This window comes from Balaenoptera acutorostrata, chromosome 8 (genome assembly GCF_949987535.1).
Source record: "Balaenoptera acutorostrata chromosome 8, mBalAcu1.1, whole genome shotgun sequence".
Classification (NCBI taxonomy): Eukaryota; Metazoa; Chordata; class Mammalia; order Artiodactyla; family Balaenopteridae; genus Balaenoptera; species Balaenoptera acutorostrata.
Window position 1 is genome coordinate 14,944,474 of NC_080071.1, and position 27,599 is coordinate 14,972,072.

General features: G+C 36.6%; 1 protein-coding gene across 4 annotated transcripts in view; it reads right to left on the reverse strand.

Annotated features, from left to right (window-relative positions):
- STAM2 (signal transducing adaptor molecule 2) overlaps positions 1 to 27,351 on the reverse strand; it is a 58,034-nt gene extending 30,683 nt beyond the window's left edge. For 2 of the 4 annotated variants that reach the window (XM_007183081.3, XM_007183082.3), the window contains exon 1: positions 27,000 to 27,351. In XM_007183081.3, the coding sequence (XP_007183143.1) occupies positions 27,000 to 27,039 (40 nt within the window). In that variant the 5' untranslated portion in view covers positions 27,040 to 27,351. The remainder of the gene's footprint in view (positions 1 to 26,999) is intronic. The other 2 variants (XM_007183080.3, XM_007183079.3) reach the window with 2 other exon arrangements.
- Positions 27,352 to 27,599: the final 248 nt, after the last annotated feature.

Genomic DNA, 27,599 nt, shown 5'->3' on the forward strand with positions numbered 1-27,599 from the left:
TCTTTTCAAGTACACATGGAACATTCTCCAGGAGAGATCATATGCTAGGTCACAGAACAACTCTCAATAAATTTAAGAATGAAATAATACCAAGCATCTTTCTCTGACCACAATGGTATGAGACTAGAAATCAACTACAAGAAAAAAACTGCAAAGAACACAAACACATGGAGGCTAAACAATATGTTACTAAATAACCATGAGACACTGAAAAAAAATCAAAGAAAAAATAAAAAAGTACCTGGAGACAAATGAAACTGGAAACATAACGATCCAAAATCTTTGGGACACAGCAAAAGCCGTTCTAAGAGGGAAGTTTAGAGCAACAGAAGCCTGGCTCAGGAAACAAGAAAACTCTCAAATAAACAACCTAAACTTACACCTAAAGGAACTAGAAAAAGAAGAACCAACAAAACGCAAAGGTTAAGAGAAGAAAGAAAATAAAGACCAGAGCAGAAATAAATGAAAGAGAGACTAAAAAAAGAATAGAAAAGATCAATGAAACTCAGAGCTAGTTCTTTGAAAAGATGAATAAAATTGATAAAACTTTAGACAAACTCAACAAGAAAAAAAAGAGAGGGCCCAAATAAGTAAAATCAGACATAAAAGAGAAGTTATGACTGACAACGCGGAAATACAAAGGATAATAAGAAATTACTATGAACAACTGCATGCCAGTAAAAGGGGCAACCTAGGAAAAATGGATAAATTCCTAGAATGTACAATCTCCCAGGACTGAATCAGAAAGAAAAAGAAAACATGAACAGACCAATTACCAGTAATAAAATTGAATCAGTAATTCAAACAAACAAAAACACCCTCCAAGAAACCAAAGTACCAAAGTCCAGGACCAGAGGGCTTCACAGGTGAATCTATCAAACATTTAATGAAGAGTTAACATCTACTCTTCTCAAACTATTTCAAAAAACTGAAGAGGAACGAATGCTTCCAAACTCATTCTACCAGGCCAGCATCATCCTGATATCAACACCAGACAAAGAAATCACACAAAAAAAGAAAATTATAGGCCAATATCACTGATAAGTATAGATGCAAAAATCCTCAAAAACATATTAGCAAACCAAATTCCACAATACAGTAAAAGGATCATACACCACAATCAAGTGGGATTTATCCCAGTGATGCAAGGATGGTTCAACATCCACAAATCAATCAATGTGATACACCACATTAACAAAGTGAAGAATAAAAATCATATGAGCATCTTAATAGAAACAGCTTTTGACAAAATTCAAAATCCATTTGTGATAAAAACACTCAATAAAGTGGGTATAGAGGAAACATACCTCAAAGTAATAAAGACCATATATGACAAACCCAGAGCCAACCTCATACTCAATGGTGAAAAGCTGGAAGTATTTCTCCTAAGATCAGAAACAAGACAAGGATGCCCACTCTTGCCAGTTTTATTCAGCAGAGTATTGGAAGTCCTACCCACAGCAATCAGACAAGAAAAAGAAATAAAGGGAATCCAAATTAGAAAGGAAGAAATAAAACTGTCACTGTTTGCAAATGATATACTATATGTTGCTTTTCTATACGTTAACAACAAACTATCAGAAAGAAAAATTAAGAAAATAATCCCACTTACAATTGCCTTATTAAGAAGAATACAATTCCTAGGAATAAATCTGACCAATGAGGTAAAAGACCCATAGTTAGAAAACTACAAGACACTGAAGAAAGAAGTTGAAAACAACACAAACAAATGGAAAGATGTCCTGTGTTCTTGGACTGGAAGAATATTGTTAAAATGACCATACTACCCAAGGCAATTTACAGATTCAATGCAACCCTTATCAAAATACCAATGGCATTTTTCACAGAACTAAAGCAAATAATTCAAAAATTTGTACATAACCACAAAGACCCCAAATAGCCAAAATAACCTTGAGAAAGAAGAGCAAAGCTGGAAATATCACACTAGCTGACTTCAAATTGCTAAAAAGCTACAGTAATCAAAACAGTATGGTCCTGACATAAAATAGACACATGGATCAATGGAACAGAATCAAGAGCCAAGAAATGAACAACACACTTATATGATCAATGAATCCATGACAAAGGAGGCAAGAATATATAATGGGGAAATAAATTCTTCAATAAATGGTGTTGGGAAAACTGGAGAGCTACAAGCAAAAGAATCAAACTGGACTACTTTCTCATACCATATACAAAAATAAAGTCAAAATGCATTAAAGACCTAAATGTTAAGACCTGAAACCGTAAAACTCCTAGAAGAAAACACAAGCAGTATGCTCTCTGACATCAGTCTCAGTAGTCTTCTTTGGATATGTCTCTTCAGGCAAGGGAAACAAAAGCAAAAATAAACAAATGGGACTACATCAAATTTAAAAAGATTTGGCACAGTGACGGAAACTATCAACAAAACAAAAAGGCCACCTACTGAATGGGAGAAGATATTTGCAAATGATATATCTGATAAGGGATATCCAAAATACATCAAGAACTCATACAACTCAACATCGAAAAAAGCCATCAACTCAATTTAAAAAATGAGCAGAGGAAATGAACAGACATTTTTCCAAAGAAGACTTACAGATGGCCAACAGACACATGAAAAGATGCTCAACATCACTAATCACCAGGGAAGTGCATATCAAAACCACAATGAGATACCACCTCACACTTATCAGAATGACTATCATGAAAAAGACAACAAATAACATGTGTTGGCAAGGATGTGGAGAAACGTGACCTCTCATGAACTGCTGGTGAAACTGTAAATTGGTGAGCCACTATGGAAAATGGTATGGAGGTTCCTCAAAAAATTAAAAATAGTACTGCCATGTGATCCAGCAATTTCACTCTGGGTATTTACCCAAAGAAAATAAAAACAATAATTCTAAAAGATATATGCACTTCAATGTTCACTGCAGCATTATTTATAAGAGCCAAGACATGGAAGCAATCAAAGCGCCCAGCAAAAGAAGAATGGATTAAGAAGATGTGGTGTGTGTATATACATGTATGTAATGGAATATTACTCAGTAATATTCCAAAAAAATGAAAAAAATGAAATTGCCATTTGTGACAACATGGATGGATATAAAGAATATTATGCTAAGTGAAATAACTAGAAGAGACAAATACTGCATGAACTCACTCAAACGTAGAATCTAAAAAACAAACAAAATGAAACAAATCGAAACAGACTCAACAAATGGGTGGTTGTCAGAAGGGAGGGATTTGGCAGGGTGGGGAGGGGAATAGATGAGGGGAATATTTTAAAACTTCAGTTTTAAAATAAATAAGCCACAGAGATAAAAATACAGGATTAGGGATACGGTTAATAATGCTGTAATAACTTGATATGGTCACAGATGGTTACTAGACTTATTATTATGGTGATCATTTCATAATGCACCCAAATGTCAAATCACTATGTAGTACTCCTGAAACAAACAATATTTTACATTAACTATACTTCAGTTAAACTACAGTAAAATAAAATAAAATACCAAGAAAGGCACAGCAGTTAAGATTAAGAAGTCTTACCTTTTCTTTTGCCAAATATAAAAGTTGCTCAGAAAGATTTCAGACAATGAGTACTTTTACTAATTTCAATTTTAAGTTATATAATTAAATGTGCTGAGGTACACCAATAAAATGTCTTCTAAATAATTAAATACTAAATAAATTTCAAATGATCAATAATTCTACCAAATTCTTATTTCAAAGAAAGCCTTAAAAATGTGTTACAATATATGGAAACATGGAGTGAACTGTTCACTGAAGCATTTTTTTAAGAGCAAAAAGGAAAATGGATTAAGAAAATACAGTAAATTCATACAATAGAATGTGAAAATCAGTTATAAAGAACTGAACTGTCCAAAAATCTATAAATTTCAAAATGATGATTTGTTTGGCTTATGCTGAGTTTAAAAAGCTAATAGTATATATAACATTCACATGAACTTTTAAAACAGCTAAACTGAGATATAATGCACATCCCAATACAATTCACCATTTAAAGTGTACAATTCAATGTTTTTAGTATATTCACAGAATTGTGCAACTATCACCACTATCTAATTTTAGAACATTTTCATCATCCTAAAAATAAATCCCTAACCATGGGAAATCACAGCCCATTCTCCCCCTAGACAACCACTAATCTACTTTGTTTCTATACATTTTTTGGACTTTACATATAAATGAAATCATATAATATACAGTCTTTTGTAACTGGCTTCTTTTACTTAGTATAATGTTTTCAAGGCTCATCCATGTTGAAGCATGTATCAGTACTTCATTTCTTTTTACAATATTGAATAATATTTCATTCTACAGATATACCTCATTTTATTTATCCGTTCACCAGCTGATGAACATTTGGGTGGGGTTTTCTTTGTGTTTTTTTGGGCTAAGTTTGAATAATGCAATGCTGCTATGAACATCTGTGTACAAGTTTTTGCGTGGATATATGTTTTCATATCTCTTTGGCATATACCTAGGAGAACTGCTGAGTTGTATGGTAACTCTGTTCAATTTTTTTAGGAAATGGCAAACAGTTTTCCAAAGCAGCTGTATCATTTTACATTCTTACTAGCAATATATGAATGTTTCATATAAAATTAAAACTTTGTTTTAAAAAAACATTTAAAAGTATGCTATATTCTTTAGATATACATATACAGACAGTAAATATATTAACATACGCACAAGAATGATAAACACCAAACTGGAGGTGGATGGGGAATTAAAACGATGTACACAGGGACTTAATTGTATTTGTAAAGTTTTGTTTATTAAGTTGCAAAGTGAGTATGCAGAAATTCTTTATTTTATTCTCAGTATCTTTTTTTGTGGTCTGAAATATTTCATGATCAAAATAAAAATTAAAATGTAAATTTTTAAAAAGCATGGGCAAACTATAATAATTTAATTATGTAGCATGTTTACTCTTTTACAATTTCAATATCAAGAGAGACAATACAATTTTTTTCTACTAGTATAGAGAAGTGGGGATATAAAAACTAGCACTTTAGAAACATTTTCTTTATGTCTTTTCCCCTTTTAATAAATATATCTTAAAATTTCAAATACAGACAAACCTGGGTACTATATACATATAAGGTACTATTATCACTATGATAAGCAGGAAGGATGGTAGGAATCTAGAGTAGTTCCTTTTTTAAAGGCAAGGAATAGTAAAGAAACCAAAAAAATAAACAGGCTTATCAGCAAACAGCTATACTTTGCAACTAGGAAAGAAAAATACAGAATCCAGTTGATCTCAATTAAATGCTGTAACAAACTTTTAAAAATCATGCAAATTGCCTAATACAATTTAAGGATAAAAGGCAATTATTCTGACATGTGATGAAATGACAAGTCAGAGACTTTAGAAAAGTAATATATTTTTGCCTACCATAAGTTCTAGACTCAAGCACCAAGTTCTGTAGGCGGAAACATATCTACTCAGGTCCAGCTTCTTCCCTTGTACAAAGATGACTAACTCTTCTACAGGGAAAGTCAGAACAGGCTATATTTTTCAGAGGCTTAAAATGCTTAACTATTTCTTAATTACATATCTAATAACTCCAGTGAATTCAGAAGTACAGACAAGAAAAAAAAGAAAGCAAAAATCTAATTCTACAAACCTCTTGGAAAACTATGATGCATATTTTCCCAGACTTCTTCCTATATAAGTATATGGAAAAATAATAAAAATATGTGTAAAGCTAAATAAAATAGGCTTGTAAGTATAAGGTGTCCAAAGAGAGCACCCAAAAACTGATAACCACTTCCCTGCAAATGAACAAGTTGAGAAACAAAACAAAGAATAAAATATCACTGTCATTACTAATAGAAGCTTTAGGTGTGCTGGACAAATGGGCTTGCTAACAGCCCCAGAGGTGGACGTGTTAGCACTAGACAGAAAAAGAGCTCTCCCTCAGGGGTGAGCCCCTGCACAACTTATTCCATGAAGAAATCACTCAATGGCTGTGGAAAGACTAGCTAGCTCCTATGCTGACAAAGGGCATCAGTAGGGCCAGTTATTCCCTAATTTACCAATCAGATAAGATACTGTGATCATACTAAATGTATCATTTCCTAACCTGCATTTCCACTTATAATAAACATCTCTCCATGTTCATAAATATATGTCTATACTAACATTTTTAATAGCTGCATGATGCACCACTATATATAGTGTGACCACAAAGTGCCTATACATGCTAGTGAGAAGTCATCAGCAAACTATAATTTTAAATACATCAAGTACTCAGCCTCTCTTCTTTGATACACTTACTGTTACCATTCATATTGATGTCCCATATAGAATAAATACAAAATAATTAAAAGAGGTCAGGACTTCATGCATAGGCCTTTCTGTAAATGTGTCATAGCATAAACACTTAATCTTATCTACTGTCTGTCTCTGCCACTGTTACTCTTCCTCCACCCAATCCTCAGAAGGAATGTAGACTCCATTATGGCAGGAATTTTTTGTTTTGTTTTGTTCACTATTATTATTTCCAATTCATAAAACAGTATTCGGTGCACATAGCAGGTGCTGAGTAAATATTTGTTGAATGAATGAATGAATGAATGATGCTCATTGCTCCTTCATATCCTATAACCCTGATACAATGGCTGTAAAGTGGGAAACAATAGCAGAACTTCTGATTACATGAACTCTAATAGCCTTTAAGAGGCCCCATGTGCCCCCAGTGAAGTCTGTGCAAACTTCTGGACCAGTTAAGAGCTTCACCGCTGAGCAGACATCAAGGGGCTGCACAGGATCAAGCTTCAATAGCAACACCATGTGGCAACAAAAGTCAACAGCACTAGGGGGCTTAAGAGGGAGGTTCCAGTTCTCTGCTTGTTTACTAAAGAGGAATGACAATACCTCTGGGAATTTCAACAGGCAGACAGGGTAAGTGCAGAAGGGAATGCCTGAGAGGGAGGCAAAGGACTTCTTGTACAGTGATATATAGGTGACTAACTTTTTACCTTGAGTCTGAAGAGCAAATCACAAATATTACATATGACTTGCCAGCTTAATGCTCAACTCTTCTCTCTGCTTATAATGGATGGGGTTTTGTTTTTGCTGTACAGATTGATTTTTTTTTAAAATGTCATTTAGCAATGTTATAACTACCTGAGATGAAATATTCACCCATATATTTTTCTGTATATATATTATTTCTCATTTACAGGCAAATCCTTAGTCTTTCTGAAATTTCATTTGGCACATGGAGTGAGGCAGGGATAGAAAAGTATTTTTATAAATTACTTTCAGTAGTTCCAACATCTAAGAATCTATCCTTTCCTCTCTGATCTGAGAAGCCAACATCATCAATTACCAAATTTTGCCAGTACACATGTGTATGAGTACAAATACACACACTCACACCCACTCATGCTCACCCCCCACATGCAAATGAGTCTGAATTTGGACCATCCAATAACCTACCTATTTCTGCTAGAACTCAACTTTTAATGATTGCTTTTTCCATTTTGGCCATGTGATACATAATTAAATGTGAAGCCTTTTCAATACCCCTCAAAACCCTTCCAACAATTTCAAAAATATCTAAACAGAATTTTTTTTACTTGATGTAATTCTTATAGAAAATGGAAAAATCCTGATTTAAATACTCTATCCAGCATAGTTTACTTTCTACAAATATAGAACTCACAATTACTCTTTTCAAAAAGTATAAAATCTAAAGACTTTATAATGGCCTGCCAAAAAGGATTTCATTTTTCAAGTGAACGAAATAACAGTTAAATTATGTACTTAGGAGTATTTTAAACTCCTGGAAAAATTTTAAATATTATAATTAAGGAAACATGCTTTTATAGCATGTCACTTTGCCCAGTGTTGGGGCCATATCTCACATTATCCTATGTCAAATTCATAGAGGGGGAGAGAGTTAAAAGAGCCCTCCTGGGGCCTAAATGCTAAATTTCCCGGGTTTGGTGGGTGTAAGTTATAACATTTCTCACCAGGTTTTGATTACTGTATATAGAGAGCTTCAAATACACAGTGAAAATACTTCAGAAAGATTCTAACAATATCATAAAGAATCAGTCCATCAATACCTATAACGAACAAAAGAGTCACCCTCTACAAAGTCCATTATGTTCAACACACAGCATTAAAAAGAATTCAAGTCTACACATAAAACTTTTTTTTTAAAATAAACTTATTTATTTATATTTTATTTTTGGCTGCATTGGGTCTTCCTTGCTGCGCGGGCTTTCTCTAGTTGCGGTGAGCGGGAGCTACTCTTCATTGCGGTGTGCAGGCTTCTCATTGCGGTGGCTTCTCTTGTTGTGGAGCACGGGCTCTAGGCATGTGGGCTTCAGTAGTTGTGGCTCGTAGGCTCTTGAGTGCAGGCTCAGTAGTTGTGGTGCACGGGCTTAGTTGCTCTGCGGCATGTGGGATCTTCCCCGACCAGGGTTTGAACCCGTGTCCCCAGCATTGGCAGGAGGATTCTTAACCACTGCGCAACCAGGTAAGTCCAAGTCTACCCATAAAACTTTTAATAAAATAGGCTTCTTCAGTAATAAAAAAAAAATATTAACTATAAAAAACAAGAAGGCCCAAAAGAGATCTTTAAAGCTTCTCCTACTATGTTTGAAAATAAAAACTCATGACTGGTCTGCTTTCAACCATGGCAGAATATCCGGTACCAGATTTGCTATTCTACCGAAAACAAGGATAAAACTGGCCAAAATATACAAAGCAACTGTGTTCAGGAAATGAATAACAAGTGGTGCACATCTGAGATCTTTGAGGGAAGGCAAATATGAAGTGAGCCTCTCGATGGCCCCAGTGTTCTGCCTGGGAACACCTTCCTGTCCCAACACAAGGAGGACTAGCCCAAATAAAGCAGCTAGGAAACAGACAGCAGATTTCTGAGCACAGGGATTTAATCGTGGGTCCTCGTTGGCCAAGGGCTATGCTATACACACCCACACCCACATCCACACAGGGTGAGGCTCTATAAGGTCTAGCACAGATCACCTACTATGAGGCTGAAAGGTTGTGAAATGCAAGGAGTCTTTTGAAGTTCCTGACTGTTACGGACTGAACATCTGTGTCCCCACAAAATTCACACCTTGAAGCTCTAACCCCCAGCATTGCTGTAGTTGGAGACTAGACGCTAAAGAAGTAATTCAGGTTAAATGAGGTCATAAGGTCGAAGCCCTGATCAAAGAGAATTAGTGTCCTCATAAGAAGAGACACCAGAGAGCTCACTGTCTTTCCTCACATGCACAAAGACGAGGTCATGTGAGGACACAGTGAGAATGCAGCCATCTGCAACCCAAGGGGAGAGACCTCACCAGACACCAACCCTGCTGGGACCTTGACCTTGGACTTCCAGTTGCCAGAACTGTGAGAAAGCAAATTTCTGTTACTTGGCTACCTAGTCTATGGTATTTTGCTATGGCAGCCCAAGCAGACTAATACTCCACCCAACTAAAGTAGAGAGAACATTTCAGGCTATCAGTTGAAACCCCCGAAAGGCTAAAACACCTTAGGAGTAAAGGTACCCGAGAATTTAGTATAATTTTGAAATAGGCCTACCTCACAAAGAAAACCAAGCAAGACAAAAACCTAAAAGATTCTCCAATAATATAACTACCTGACAGAACAAAATTCAACGCTCTTTTAAAGGAAGACAACATAATCTAACCTCCTTACAAAGAATAAGGAGTGACCAGCATAATATAAAAAAACACTTGATGTGCAAAAAAGTGTCCCACAATCAAGATAAAAATAATCAATACGAAAGACAGCACAATCCAAATGGTAGAATTAGCAAAAAAGTACTTGAAAGCAGGTATTATATATTTTTTTCAAGAACTTAAAGCAAAACGATGGTCATAAGTGAACAGATGATGAGTGCCCAGCAGAAAAAGAGAAACTATAAAAATAGAATAATATACCTTAAAAACCATAATTCAAAAAGAGACATGTACCACAGTGTTCACTGCAGCACTATTTACAACAGACAAGACATGGAACCCACCTAAATGTCCATCGACAGATGAGATGTGGCACATATATACAGTGGAATATTACTCAGCCATAAAAAGAAACGAAACTGAGTTATTTGTAGTGACGTGGATGGACCTAGAGTCTATCACACAGAGTGAAGTAAGTCAGAAAGAGGAAAACAAATACCATATGCTAATGCATATATATGGAATCTAAAAAAAAAAAAAAAAGGTATTGATGAACCTGCAGGGCAGGAATAAAGACGTAGACATAGAGAATGGACTTGAGGACACGGGGTGGGGGGGAAGCTGGGGCGAAGTGAGAGTAGCATCGACATACATACACTACCAAATGTAAAATAGTTAGCTAGTGGGAAGCAACAGCATAGCACAGGGAGATCAGCTCGGTGCTTTGTGATGACCTAGATGTGTGGGATAGGGAGGATGGGAGGGAGACTCAAGAAGGAGGGGATGTGGGGACATATGTATGCATATGGCTGATTCACTTTGGTGTACAACAGAAACTAACACAGTATTGTGAAGCAATTATAGTCCAATAAAGATCTATTTTAAAAAATGGAATACCTAGAACTGAAGATACAACATCTAAAGTAAAATATTTCACTGAATGGGCTTAAAACAGATTGAAGACTGCAGAAAGAATCAGTGGAGAAAACTTGCACAAGCCTCTTAGATCTACCAGAGGGCAGACACAGAAGGAAGAAGAACTACAGTTCTGCAGCCTGTGGAACAAAAACCACATTGACAGAAAGACAGACAAAATGAAAGGCAGAGGGCTATGTACCAGATGAAGGAACAAGATAAAACCCCAGAAAAACAACTAAATGGAGTGGAGATAGGAAACTTTCCAAAAAAAGAATTCAGAATAATGATAGTGAAGATGATCCAGGACCTCAGAAAAAGAATTGAGGCAAGGATCGAGACGATGCAAGAAATATTTAACAACGATCTAGAAGAATTAAAGAACAAACTAACAGAAATGAACAACACAATAACTGAAATGAAAAATACACTAGAAGGACTCAATAGCAGAATAACTGAGGCAGAAGAACAGATAAGTGACCTGGAAGACAGAATGGTGGAATTCACTGCTGTGGAACAGAATAAAGACAAAAGAATGAAAAGAAATAAAGACAGCCTAAGAGACCTCTGGGACAACATTAAACGCACCAACATTCGCATTATAGGGGTCCCAGAAGGAGAAGAGAGAGAGAAAGGACCAGAGAAAATATGTGAGCAGATTATACTAGAAAACTTCCCTAACATGGGAAAGGAAATAGCCACCCAAGTCCAGGAAGCGCAGAGAGTCCCATACAGGATAAACCCAAGGAGAAGCACGCCGAAACACACAGTAATCAAATTGGCAAAAATTAAAGACAAAGAAAAATTATTGAAAGCAGCAAGGGAAAAACGACAAATAACATACAAGGGAACTCCCATAAGGTTAACAGCTGATTTCTCAGCAGAAACTCTACAAGCCAGAAGGGAGTGGCATGATTTACTTAAAGTGATGAAAGGGAAGAACCTACAACCAAGATTACTCTACCCGGCAAGGATCTCATTTAGATTTGATGGAGAAATCAAAAGCTTTACAGACAAGCAAAAGCTACGAGAATTCAGCACCACCAAACCAGCTCTACAACAAATGCTAAAGGAACTTCTCTAAGTGGGAAACACAAGAGAAGAAAAGGACCTACAAAAACAAACCCAAAACAATTAAGAAAATGGTCACAGGAACATACATATCGATAATTACCTTAAATGTGAATGCATTAAATGCTCCAGCCAAAAGACACGGGTTTGCTGAATGGATAGAAAAACAAGACCCATATATATGCTGTCTACAAGAGACCCACTTCAGACCTAGGGACACATACAGACTGAAAGTGAGGGGATGGAAAAAGATATTCCATGCAAATGGAAATCAAAGGAAAGCTGGAGTAGCTACACTCATATCAGATAAAATAGACTTTAAAATAAAGAATGTTAAAAGAGACAAGGAAGGACATTACATAATGATCAAGGGATCAATCCAAGAAGAAGATATAACAATTATAAATATATATGCACCCAACATGGGAGCACCTCAATACATAAGACAACTGCTAACAGCTATAAAAGAGGAAACTGACAGTAACACGATAATACTGGGGGACTTTAACACCTCAGTTACACCAATGGACAGATCATCCAAAATGAAAATAAATAAGGAAACAGAAGCTTTAAATGACACAATAGACCAGATAGATTTAATTGATATTTATAGGACATTCCATCCAAAAACAGCAGATTACACTTTCTTCTCAAGTGCACATGGAACATTCTCCAGGATAGATCACATCTTGGGTCACAAATCAAGCCTCAGTAAATTTAAGAAAATTGAAATCATATCAAGCATCTTTTCTGACCACAACGCTATGAGACTAGAAATTAATTACAGGGTAAAAAAAAGTAAAAAACACAAACACATGGAGGCTAAACAATACATTACTAAATAACCAAGAGATCACTGAAGAAATCAAAGAGGAAATCAAAAAATACCTAGAGACAAATGAAAATGAAAACACGACGACCCAAAACCTATGGGATGCAGCAAAAGCAGTTCTAAGAGGGAAGTTTATAGCTATACAAGCCTACCTAAAGAAACAAGAAAAATCTCAAGTAAACAATCTAACCTTACACCTAAAGAAACTAGAGAAAGAAGAACAAACAAAACCCAAAGTTAGCAGAAGGAAAGAAATCATAAAGATCAGAGCAGAAATAAATGAAATAGAAACAAAGAAACAATAGCAAAGATCAATAAAACTAAAAGCTGGTTCTTTGAGAAGATAAACAAAATTGATAAGCCATTAGCCAGACTCATCAAGAAAAAGAGGGAGAGGACTCAAATCAATACAATTAGAAATGAAAAAGGAGAAGTTACAACAGACAGTGCAGAAATACAAAACATCCTAAGAGACTACTACAAGCAACTCTATGCCAGTAAAATGGACAACCTGGAAGAAATGGACAAATTCTTAGAAAGGTATAACCTTCCAAGACTGAACCAGGAAGAAACAGAAAATATGAACAGACCAATCACAAATAATGAAATTGAAACTGTGATTAAAAATCTTCCAACAAACAAAAGTCCAGGACCAGATGGCTTCACAGGTGAATTCTAGGACCAGATGGCTTCACAGGTGAATTCTATCAAACATTTAGAGAAGAGCTAACACCCATCCTTCTCAAACTCTTCCAAAAAATTGCAGAGGAAGGAACACTCCCAAACTCATTCTATGAGGCCACCATCACCCTAATACCAAAACCAGACAAAGACACTACCAAAAAAGAAAATTACAGACCAATATCACTGATGAATATAGATGCAAAATTCCTCAACAAAATACTAGCAAACAGAATCCAACAACACATTAAAAGGATCATACACCATGATCAAGTGGGATTTATCCCAGGGATGCAAGGATTCTTCAATATACGCAAATCCATCAATGTGATACACCATATTAACAAACTGAAGGAGAAAAACCGTATGATCATCTCAATAGATGCAGAAAAAGCTTTTGACAAAATTCAACACCCATTTACGATAAAAACTCTCCAGAAAGTGGGCATAGAGGGAACTTTCCTCAACATAATAAAGGCCATATATGACAAACCCACAGCCAACATCGTTCTCAATGGTCAACAACTGAAAGCATTTCCTCTAAGATCAGGAACGAGACAAGGATGTCCACTCTCACCACTATTATTCAACATAGTTCTGGAAGTCCTAGCCACGGCAATCAGAGAAGAAAAAGAAATAAAAGGAATACAAATTGGAAAAGAAGAAGTAAAACTGTCACTGTTTGCAGATGACATGATACTATACATAGAGAATCCTGAAACTGCCACCAGAAAACTGCTAGAGCTAATTAATGAATATGGTAAAGTTGCAGGATACAAAATTAATGCACAGAAATCTCTTGCATTCCTATACACTAATGATGAAAAATCTGAAAGAGAAATTATGGAAACACTCCCATTTACCATTGCAACAAAAAGAATAAAATACCTAGGAATAAACCTACCTAGGGAGACAAAAGACCTGTATGCAGAAAACTATAAGACACTGATGGAAGAAATTAAAGATGATACCAACAGATGGAGAGATATACCATGTTCTTGGATTGGAAGAATCAACATTGTGAAAATGACTATACTACCCAAAGCAATCTACAGATTCAATGCAATCCCTATCAAATTACCAATGGCATTTTTTATGAAGCTATAACGAATCATCTTAAAATTTGTATGGAGACACAAAAGACCCCGAATAGCCAAAGCAGTCTTGAGGGAAAAAAACGGAGCTGGAGGAATCAGACTCCCTGACTTCAGACTATACTACAAAGCTGCAGTAATCAAGACAATATGGTACTGGCACAAAAACAGAAACATAAATCAATGGAACAAGATAGAAAGCCCAGAGATAAACCCATGCACCTATGGTCAACTAATCTATGACAAAGGAGGCAAAGATATACAATGGAGAAAAGACAGTCTCTTCAATAAGTGGTGCTGGGAAAACTGGACAGCTACATGTAAAAGAATGAAATTAGAACACTCCCTAACACCATACACAAAAATAAACTCAAAATGGATTCGAGACCTAAATGTAAGACTGGACACTATAAAACTCTTAGAGGAAAACATAGGAAGAACACTCTTTGACATAAATCACAGCAAGGTCTTTTTTGATCCACCTCCTAGAGTAATGGAAATAAAAACAAAAATAAACAAATGGGACCTAATGAAACTTCAAAGCTTTTGCACAGCAAAGGAAACCATAAACAAGACGAAAAGACAACCCTCAGAATGGGAGAAAATATTTGCAAACGAATCAACAGACAAAGGATTAATCTCCAAAATATATAAACAGCTCATTCAGCTCAATATTAAAGAAACAAACAACCCAATCCAAAAATGGGCAGAAGACCTAAATAGACATTTCCCAAAGAAGACATACAGACGGCCACGAAGCACATGAAAAGATGCTCAACATCACTAATTATTAGAGAAATGCAAATCAAAACTACAATGAGGTATCACCTCACTCCTGTTAGAATGGGCATCATCAGAAAATCTACAAACAACAAATGCTGGAGAGGGTGTGGAGAAAAGGGAACCCTCTTGCACTGTTGGTGGGAATGTAAATTGATACAGCCACTATGGAGAACAATATGGAGGTTCCTTAAAAAACTAAAAATAGAATTACCATATGACCCAGCAATCCCACTACTGGGCATATACCCAGAGAAAACTGTAATTCAAAAAGACACATGCACCCGAATGTTCATTGCAGCACTATTTACAATAGCCAGGTCATGGAAACAACCTAAATGCCCATCAACAGACAAATGGATAAAGAAGATGTGGTACATATATACAATGGAATATTAGCCATAAAAAGGAACGAAATTGAGTCATTTGTTGAGACGTGGATGGATCTAGAGACTGTCATACAGAGTGAAGTAAGTCAGAAAGAGAAAAACAAATATCGTATATTAACGCATGTATGTGGAACCTAGAAAAATGGTACAGATGAGCCGGTTTGCAGGGCAGAAGTTGAGACACAGATGTAGAGAACGGACATATGGACACCAAGGGGGGAAAACTGCGGTGGTGTGCTGAATTGGGTGATTGGGATTGACATGTATACACTGATGTGTATAAAATGGATGACTAATAAGAACCTGCAGTAGAAACAAACAAACAAACAAAACAACTAATACTAAACTTTCATTGGGTTATTTGTATGGAAATATGTTAATATAAATGTTTCAGACATTACATGAAATTTCTAAAAATCTTATATGTTCTGGTATAATGCTATAAGTCATAATCCTAGTTATTACTTTAAAATGTATATCTCAGAAATAACTAATTTTCTTGTCAACTGCATTATTATGAACTTTCATCAAATCTTTAACCGTGGTCATTTTTAAGTCTTTTGTCATTTACAGACAGTTCTGGGTGTACTCTGATGCTTTTGTAAATATGTTCCTATAAAAGGGTTTCATCTTCAGGAAATTCATGGAAAAGACTCTGACAAGTACAGGTTTCTGGTAACTGACTGTACTGCTGAACTGAATGAATAAGCATTTTCAGAACTCTAATGAAAAACTGATGAGCTCATAAAAGTGCTAACAAAAGATCAAGATAAAAAAAAATTAATTACATGGGACTGAGTGAACTGATGAGGATGAGTATAATTTTTGTGACTTTCTGTTTGAATTTAAAAAAAGAAAAAATCCCACAAGGACTCAGAGGCAAAGAATATACAAATCAAGTTTCACTGCAAAGTAAAGGAGCTGTTACAGTGGAGGATTACTGGACTGAATGTCAATATTATGACATAGTATGAGTGTGTTTCATGTTTGGTAATTGCAATCGTTGCTTTTGTTGTGGTCATCCATGTACAATGCTTGGTGTCAGTCTATTTATCTCTTGTAAAAATAAAATACAGAGTGTGAAAAAAAAAAAAAGCATGCCTGTCCCACACTCTTGATATGTGTGTGTGTGTGTGTGTGTGTGTGTATGTGTATGTATAAATTTTGTTGAGAGACTACTAAATTGCTAAACACTGGAAATGCACAGATAAGTAATGATTTATCATATGCATATTGCTTCTTATAACAGTATTAAAGATATATTTTAAAATTGAAAAAAAAAAAAAGAAATGCAAATCAAAACTACAATGAGGTATCACCTCACACCAGTTAGAATGGGCATCATCAGAAAATCTACAAAAAACAAATGCTGGAGAGGGTGTGGAGAAAAGGGAACCCTCTTGCACTGTTGGTGGGAATGTAAATTGATACAGCCACTATGGAGAACAATATGGAGGTTCCTTAAAAAACTAAAAATAGAATTACCATATGATCCAGCAATCCCACTACTGGGCATATACGCAGAGAAAACCATAAATCAAAAAGACACATGCACCCGAATGTTCATTGCAGCACTATTTACAATAGCCAGGTCATGGAAGCAACCTAAATGCCCATCGACAGACGAATAGATAAAGAAGTTGTGGTACATATATACAATGGAATATTACTCAGCCATAAAAAGGAACGAAACTGGGTCATTTGTAGAGACGTGGATAAACCTAGAGACTGTCTTACAGAGTGAAGTAAGCCAGAAAGAGAATAACAAATATCGCATATTAACACATATATGTGGAACCTAGAAAAATGGTACAGATGAACCGGTTTGCAGGGCAGAAACTGAGACACAGATGTAGAGAACAAACGTATGGACACCAAGGGGGGAAAGCGGTGGGGGGGGGAGGTGGTGGTGTGATGAATTGGGCGATTGGGATTGACATGTATACACTGATGTGTATAAAATGGATGACTAATAAGAACCTGCTGTACAAAAAAATAAATGAAAATTAAAAAAAAAAAAGTGATCCTTACTCAAAAGTTAATTTAGCATGGGAAAGAAAACACATAAGCACAATCTATGGTAAATTAAAATGACTACTCAATGTTTGAAGAATGAATGAATGAGCAAGTGAATGAATGCAATTAAGTCAAAAGTCCTAATTGTCAACTACAATGGGATGTGTTCATATACAGTTTTGAATAATGGAGGAAACGGTTGTCATTTGGTAAAAAAAGAAAGTTTCAGTATTATATAGTCAATATAACCTCAGATACAAACCTGAACAGGTAAAAAAAAAAAAAAGAAAAAAGAAAAGAGAGTTAGTGAACATGAAAAGTCAACAGAAGTTATCAAATTTGAAGAACAGAGAAAAAAGATTGAAGAAAACTGAAGAGTCTCAGTATATTAATTTTTTAAACTTTCTATGTAACAAATGCAAATTAGTGGTTTAAAACACCACCCATTATTAGCTCATAGTTCTGTAGTTCAAAATCTAAGCAGGCTCAGTTGGGCTCTATGCTCAGGTTATTACAGACTTGTTGCTGGGGAATTGTTGTTAATTAAGTAACACGTGGTAACTAAATTCATGCAGGTTGGAATTATGTAAAGTGAAGACTGCCTGTACATTAAAGCAGAGTTTAAATATTTCTTCAAATGTGCACAAAACTACCAACACCTAGAAATAATCTAGGACAACAGACTCAGTGTGTTCTCTGCATACACTGTATTTGTATTAGATCAAACGTAATAGCCAATCACACGGACATTAACAGTCACAACATATAATTAAGACTATAACAGAAAGTAACATAAAATTTTATTATAATTAGGATACTATATATCAATATCTTGGGCTATGACTAAAGCAATGCTTAGATCTTAAAGGAGAAATTACTTCTTATGTATTAATTTTAAACAATTATTTTTATACCTTAAAACTATAGTAGAAGAACAGGGGAAAACTGGCAAAAAAAAAAAAAAAAAGAATTTTTTTTTTTCCAGAAGAAGAAATAAACTAGAAAATGGAAAGCAAGTAAATAAGTAAAATTCATTTTGGTATCTAACAGGAAAGCACAGCTGACAGCTTTTACTAAAGATATAAAAATGCTTTTTCTTTGTCCCAATTCATTATAAATTAAATAATTATTTGAAAATATAGAACAGCCAATTTTTTCTAGTTTATAAATCTTACATGTTTACACTATTAAAATAATACATATTTGTTATTAAATTTCTAGACCACACAATTCTTCTGTAGTTAAATTTAAATTAAAATATTTAAATGCCCAATACTTCAAACTGACAGATTGTATTTCACTGCTTCTCTGACTCCAATGACAACAACCACACTTAGCATTTTAGAGTACTTAGGTTCAGCATACATTTTCTCATTTAATCCTCCTCCCCATTTAATGCTTTGATTTGTTTGGGTAAAATTTTTATTGATACAAATCTTCAGTTTACTCTGGGGAAAGCAGTAATATAAATTCTACTTTTCCTAAAATGAAAGCCTACTTACAGCTCTGAGTAATGAATGATAGGTAATAATTAATTAAAAAACAATAACAAGGATTTCCCTGGTGGCACAGTGGTTAAGAACCCGCCTGCCAATGCAGGGGACACGGGTTCGAGCCCTGGTCCGGCAAGATCCCACATGCCACGGAGCAACTAAGCCTCGTGTGCCACAACTACTAAGCCTGCACTCTAGAACCTGCGAGCCACAACTACTGAGCCCGTGTGCCACAACTACTGAAGCCTGCACACCTAGAGCCCATGCTCTGCAACAAAGAGAAGCCACCGCAATGAGAAGCCCGCACACTGCAATGAAGAGTAGTCCCCACTCGCCACAACTAGAGAAAGCCCGTGCGCAGCAACGAAGACCCAACACAGCCAAAAATAAATTAATTAATTAATTAAAAAAGAAAAAGACAATAACAAGTAATAGTTTCAAAGTATTTTACATATGCTAAACTACTTACATTGAATCCAATGAAGATGCCCCATTTCATAGATGAGGAAACTGAGACAGAAAAGTAACTAGCACAAGATCATACAGCTAGTAAATAGTAAAAGCTGGATTTCAGTCTAGGCAGTCTGGCTCAGGGCATATTTTATATTAAACTGCCTCTTGGGTGCAATTTTTGTTCAAAACTGCTAAATTAACTCTTTCAACAAGTTAGTTTTCAGTTTCTCTATGCATGAACATTTTAAACATACTAAATAGGACAAATGCAAGATCAACTCTTGTTTATAAGAAAAGCATCAGACACAATGCCACGTTTAACTCCATTTACTGCATCATTTAATAACAATGTACATATTTAAGAACTTCTTGCTCTGGTGGAATACAGAAGAGTGATTGCTACTCTTTTTCATTTCACATGTTACCACCAACATTTGTGGGGGGACTAGGAAAAGTTTAGAGAGTTAGGCAGATAGGAAAAAGGAAGAAAAAAAATCAAAATCATCTTTTACTTCCTTCTAATATTGTAAATCATCTATTTAAAAGGTAAAAGGTCTAGGGTCAGCCTTTACATTCCTACAAGTTCACTTTCTTCTTGTCTGATACTCCCAAGATGCCCTCTGTAATCCTGTTCATTGAGAGCCATACCCCCTTCCCAACTCCACACAACAGGCATGCTCATTTCTACAAACACCCTTACATTATGGAACAGGGCAGAAGAATAAATGTAGTAAGTATAATTTCTATTTTAACAGACCTATCTGGAAGCTTCACATGCAAGACACTTAATAATAGCTGGGGAAAAGGAAAAATGAATCTCAAGGTAGCCACTAACACGCCAAAACATCACAGATGGAGAATCAAACGCAGTTAGGTTGGGCAGATGACCACACAACCTCTGCAGACTGAGGACATCATTATGCACATGTGGAGTACACACGTCACCCATTAACACTGAAGACCCATTAACACTGAAGACCCACCTTCTCTATTCCCAGCTCTGAAACTTACATACTAGCTTAAGGTTGCTAGGTAGTTCACCTCAGCTCTGACTCAAATCTGAATCCATGTTCTCATCTGTAAAATGGAAATTAAAATGGCTGCCATGCTTAAAAGAGGAGTTGTGAAAATTAAGTGAAAAGAAAAATGGGTGAAAAACTTAAACAGATATTTCAAAAAAGAGGATATTAATTTAGTGAATAACTATATTAAAGATTAGATAAATACTTATTAAAGTCACAAAGAGATGCCACTAGAATGGCTAAAATTCTTAAAATTACACCACCATGTACCAACAAATTTTTTATATGAAATTGAAGTAATATGAGCTAAAAATAAGTAGGTGGCAGCTTCAAAATGTCAATAATTTTCAGGGGGCAGTGTCTGATATCTGTCATATAGACCTTCTTAGGTTCAATCCCTGTACTCAATACAAACTTTTATTCACTATCAAGTAAAGTTACAGAGGCTAATAAGGCAATAATATTTAAAAAAAAAAAAGTTCTTTCCCTTTCCCTTCCACCTCAAGGGACAGTAGTAGTATGTGTATATTTACTTGTAGAAAAATCATCCTCTTGCTCTCTTACCTAACTTTACAATTACACTTGGCCCTTGAATAACATGGGTTTGAACTGCAGAGATCCACTTAATATGCCGATTTTTAAAAATAACTATATTGGAAAAATTTTTGGAGATTTGTAACAATTAGAAAAAACTTGCAGACAAAGCGGGTAGCCTAGAAATACCAAAAAAATTAAGAAAAAAGTATGTCATGAATTGTATAAAATATATGTAGATAAACACAGAACACACAAAACATGTTAACTGACTGTTATCAGTAAGGCTTCCAGTCAACAGCAGGCTATTAGTAGTTAAGTTTTGGGGGAGTCAAAAGTTAATACATGGATTTTCAACTGTGCAGGGGGTCAGCACCCCTAACCCCCCGAGTTATTCAAGGGCCAACTATCTAATCTAAGTAAGATTAGAACTAAATATTATTATCAGGAAATAAAAAGTGTATTATTAACTATCAACATCATCAGTGCATATGAATCAAAAATATAAACTACAATGTCTTCTCAAATCCTAAAAGAACATAAAAGAAATTCCCTTTTATGATTTTACTAATCTGATAATAAACCCATATCAAAGAAGAAAGGCCAAAAACAGCTAAAAGTGTCAAAATAAAGAAATACAAGACAGGGGGCTTGCCCTACCACCTATAAAGGCCACTGACATTAGAATGTGGTATTGGTACAGGATAGATACAGAACAGTGTAGAACAGACAGCACAGACACAGACCTCATACAAGGAAAGGGATTTACTATATGAAGGAGAAAGTGCTCCAAACTAGTGGGGGAAGGATAGATAATTCAATAAATGGTGATTAGGCAATTGATAATTGTCTGTTGTGAATTGACTATCCAATCAAATCTCTCCTTAGACCTTACATAAAGACCAAGTCCAGGTGGACTAAAGACCTAACTGTGAAAATCAGAACTTCAATAAAACTTTCAGAAGAAAACATGACAAGATCCTTATAGACTCAAGGAGGAGAGAGAGCTTTTCTTGAACAAGAAAAATAAAATCAAGGGAGAAAGACAGTATCACTAAACTGAAACTTCAATCTTCTTAACAATAAAAGGCAGCACAAACAAAAAGAAGCAACAGACAAGAATATATATTTGCAATTCACATAAACAACAAAAGATTAGTAGAGAACGCATGTGGAACTTTAAAAATCAATAAGAAAAAATAATCCAACAGAATAGTAAGTACATGAAAGTAATGAGCAGGCAATTTATACAAAAAGAAAACAGACTGACCAAGAGACATATGAAAAGATGCTCAACTGCAAAGAAGCTGAAATAAATTGAAAACAATGCCCTATTTCACACCCATCAAATTGGCATAAATTTTAAAATCTGACAATACCCAGCGTTAGTGAGACTGTGGAACAACAGGGACTTCATTTCCACTGCTGGTGGGAGTAAAATCTCCCACAAACACTTAGAAGAACAATTCTGTATTATTTAACATTTTGCAACTTTGCACTATATGCATTTTTAAAAAAGAATTCCTCTTCAAGATACAATCCCTTGAGAATCTCTCACTCTTGTGAAGAAGAAAACGTGGATAATAACTTTCACTGCAGTGTTGTCTGTAATAGCAAAAAACTGCAAAAAAGTTCATGTTCACTAATAGGAGAATGGGTTAAAAAAATGTGGAATATCACATAGCTCTTAAAATTAATGAACTAAAGCTACAAACATCAACATGAATAACTCACAAAAAATGCTAAATGACAAGCTGCAAATGACTACAGAGAGTATTATTTTTTATGAAATTTAAAAACATGCAATACAATACATATAGTATATTTGCATGTATAGTATATACTATAGACTTTTTTATCTTTTTAGAGTGTTTAACTCTGAGAAGAGAGGAAAAAGAATAGTATCAGGTGGCTAATAAATAAAAGTAATAATTTCCACTGTATCTTGAATGTTTTCTTTAAAAAAAAAAAGAATGAAGTGTGGCAAAATGTTAGGACTTGACAGAGGTGACTGATAGGAATAGGAGTTTATGTTATATTCTGTACTTTATGCTAAAAATTTTTCATCGCTTAAAAAATGAGAAAATATATCAAAATTTGTAACTATTTTAATTAGGAATAGGTATTAGGATTTTTGGTACCATGTAAGCAAAAGAAAGTATAGGAAAAAAACTGGCTGTTACAGCTGTCATTCTCACCTAAAACCAAAATTTTTTTTAATTTTAATTTTTTGCAACAACCTCATGTGTTCAAGAATTGCCTTAATGACTATGTAAATGTAATATATTTAAATGTATAAAGTAAATTTGTATTACCAGAGTGACATCAATATCTATTTTTATATTAGGGTTTCATGTAAAATTTCATTGGAGAAAACGATTCCATTACCAAAAACTCCAAGCTACTCACTGTCAAGTTATTTGACCACAACACAAGCCAAAGACATAGCAATGCATGCATTCAAATTTTACTTGGAAAAGTATCCTTTTAAGATAAAGTTCATATTTCAATCCACTGTGTGAAAAGAGTTTTTGTAGAAGTAGAATTTGAGCTCAGCTCTGTGGGACACAAGCAAGTTTATCTTTAAGGAAGGAGATACCAAGTATTGCTGAAAAAAGCAAAAATCTATCAGTGAATAGTAGTAAATGGCACAGAGACAGAAACTGGCAAGAAAGATTGCCTGGCTTGAGTAAGGAGAAAAAAGACATGCAAATAAGAACTGGAGTTACGGAGCAGAAGAGACAGTCATGAGTCAGGAATCAATGTCATGAGACTGGAAAAATCGGTACAGGATGTAAGGAAATGACATCTGCCCTTTTAACACTACCACTAAATCTTCCTATTGTGGCTCTGTCCCTCATGTTTTACTTTCTCCTTGGACTCTCCTAAAAAGGCTGCCCCAAACAGGCTCTCTACCTTAGGAAACCTACACTCCCCTTCAAGATAAGAATCAGGGCTGGGGTGAGGGAGGATGTGTGTGGGTATTTTCTCTTTTTTTCTCAGCACAGCTTCAAATGAATTTTATTCAACAAAACAAACAATAAACCCATATTAGAAGAAATCCAATAAATATTTAAAGAGCTCTAATGCTACCATACCTAGCATACCCTTCAGGATTTGCAGGTTCTGACTCCAAGAAAAAAAATGAGGAACTTGCCAGAGTTCCTTACCTCCTAGCCTTTGGCCGGCTACCATTTGACAAGTCATATACCATCATCAGCTAATGAGTGCCTTCCTAGACATCCTGAGTCACTACAGCCTTTTCTCAGAGTCTCGGGGTCTGAGAAAAGGATTTCTTCCCCACATGAACGATGTCAGAAACACTGTTCACCCTCTGATGAGACTGCACCAACCAAAGGAATGTAGTTTCAACTTTACAGTTAATTATAAAATGACCAAACCATACATATAGTAAGAGATGGTCACTTCCTGCAGGTGTAAGTGCTATCAGGAAAGCAGGGGAAGAGAGAGGATAGTGTCAACACTTTTACAAATAAAGTGTCTGCCTGAAGGTCCTTGTCTTCTCTTCAGGGAAGATGACTGTTTTAAACAGAGGGAGAATGTAAAGCATCTCCTGTATTTCTAGCATCGTAATACGGTGCGAAAAATACAATTATCTTTTTATGTGTGTATGAGTCCTCCATTAGATTGAGAGTTCCTTGAGGGAACCCAGTTTATTTATTAAATTTGTGCCCCCAAAGTCTGACACACACTGTTTGATGCACAGTAATCACTCAATGCCTGTTTGTTGAATGAAAGATAAACAAAGCTACGACAAAAAAGAAACAATGGTAATAAAACTCTGACTGAATCAAAGAGAGATGAAAAGGACAATGACACTGCAAAGGAACATTCCTGTGGGCATCTCAAGTTAAACAATGACTTGATCGTCATATTACTTAACTACTGTATTTCAAATTAACAGGGGCTTTAAGTTTTGAAAAGTGCAATATATAATTTTTCTTCCATGGTAGACGTATAAAGCCAATTTGAAATCCTTAGTATTTCATGCCACTTTTTCTATTAATTCCAACCACTTGCCTAAAAGAGGTTACAATCAAACTTTCTATTTTATCTTTAAACTGCCTTTTGGAAACTGATTTCAGTCAGTCATACTTGAGTTAACAAGTAAGTACTTGAAGCTTTGGCTGATGGCACTGCCCATGAAATAATCTATACACAGTATATATATATATTTTTTGTCTGAACAGCAGTGCTTCTTTTACTACAGTGTAACTAAACTGTGATCCACTAAACCATGTAGGAACCTCAGGAGACACTGAGGGGGAGGTTTAGAAAAGCAACTTGGCTTACTTTCACCAGAGAAGTTGTCAATCAGAAAACAATGGGCTTGGGGCTTCCCTGGTGGCGCAGTGGTTGAGAATCTGCCTGCTAATGCAGGAGACACGGGTTCGAGCCCTGGTCTGGGAGGATCCCACATGCCACGGAGCAGCTGGGCCCGTGAGCCACAGCTGCTGAGCCTGCGCGTCTGGAGCCTGTGCCCCGCAACGGGAGGGGCCGCGATAGTGAGAGGCCCGCGCACCGCGATGAAGAGCGGTCCCCGCACCGCGATGAAGAGTGGCCCCCACTTGCCGCAACTAGAGAAAGCCCTCGCACGAACCGAAGACCCAGCACAGCCAAAAATAAATAAATAAATAAATAAATAAATAAAAAATTAAAAAAAAAAAAAAAAAAAGTATTAAAAAAAAAAAAAAGAAAACAATGGGCTTCCAGGAAAGATCTCCCTTGAAGAGTTCCACAGGTGTTAAGTTTGAAAATCATTTGTCTTATTCTATTTTGCCTTTTTTTTCCACTATGACAAAATGAAAGTCTTCACAACAATAAAAAGTGAAGGTCTCATTGCAGCAAAGGAAGACATCATTAGGTGTTCCAAAAGCAGACGCTGTGAGCCTCAACATTACGCTTCCTAGATTTATAGCAGTCACCAATATTAAACTACCAAGAAAAAAGTTGAATGAAATCACAGAAACACATATTTGAAGACTATGTAAGTATCAAAATCTATAAAGTTTTTTAGCTCTCTGCGAATAGAAGGTACTTATACATCATATTTGACTTCTGAACACACTTTTGGAATCACATAATATACCAAAATAGGGCACTTTCTAGACCTTCCCCATAATTAGAAAATTGTAACTATGAAACAGGTGCAATATTCTGTGATGTGCAATATTCTGTATAACTGGCAATTTGCGGCCATGCGTTTTTTTCATTCCACTAAATCCTAAAACTCTACCTAGAATTAACTACTGCTACAAAAATATTTACTTTAGCCAGCTTGGTTTACTGTTTTTCTAAAGCCACAAGTTAAGTTCTCATACCCAATCCATCTTTTTCTCACTCCATAGTCACTGACGACCCCCCAAAAAGTTAAACAGGTGTTCTGGACTGTTTTGAAATCCTGGGGTTTTCCTTTTCATACCCTAAGGCAGAACACCTTATAGCACTTACACTATCCATGGATAGAGTAACACTTCCAACTATCGTAAATAAAGTCTGAAGCCGTGCTATCAGGGATTGGACGCATCGATATATAAGCGAGATAAAATAGGTTCTTCCTACTGAACCGGGGCAAGTTTAAGTCTCTAAGTGTTGAGCTGCCCTAGACAACAAGGTCTGCTGCATCACTTTTAAGCGCGGGGCGGGGGAGTGTGGAGGGGGGGGACACAAGACTCAACCAATTCTAGAGGGAGCTGGAAGTTCTGTGTCATCAACTCCGCAATTGCTCAATTAGTCCAGTCTCCAGAGAACCCCAGGCTCCTCCCTATTCCTGTGCCTGGCGAGGTGAACGGTCCTCTTTCGCGGTCCCCAACCTCAGGTGGTCTGGAGACACTCCCCAGGCAGCTAGGGCCGCGCCGAGGTTGCCCCCAGAAAAATCCCGGCTGCCAGGCAGCGGCGACGCCGCACCCTCCTTCCCCTTTGCTAGGCTTTCCAGTCCCCGGAGTCGCCACCGCCCACTTTCTAGCACAACAAACAACAGCTTGGGGCCCCGGTCCAGCACTTACCCACATCTTGCTCGAAGTGGTTGGCGGTGAACAGAGGCATCTCGCCGGCGCCCGAGCCCTAGTTGCTGCGGTCAGGCTGAGCCTCGGCAGCTGCTCTGGGCTGGGGGACCCACGGCCGCGGCTTCCTAGACGGCTCGGCTCCAGTCGCGTCCGGCACTTCCGCCACCGCACCTGCCCCATTCTTGCCTGACGGGCCAGCACCCGGTCCGCGCTCCGCCCTCGCCCTCCGCCCCGACCTCTCCTCCCGGTATGAGGTCCCACCAGCCGCGGGCATTTTCTCAGCGGCCCTGTAACCGCCGCCCTCCGGGAAGAAGCGGCAGCCCTGATCCGAAGCCCCCGTAGGGGTCAGGCGGCCGCCGAGGCCACCTTTCCATCGCTAGGACCCCGGCAAGCCATGGAGCGGGGGACCTTCAGGGCCGGAAGTCGTCGAGCCTATAACTTGGCGACGCCAGAGGACCGGAAGGTGCAGTGCCGGCGGCAGCTCTGCAGGGGGCGAGGTGGTCTGGAGTACCGTGCGTAGGGCTGCTGGTTCCGACGGCCAAGTTCTCTACAATTTAGTTCCTTCCTAAGCTATGGGCTAGTCCCACGCGGCCGAGGGCC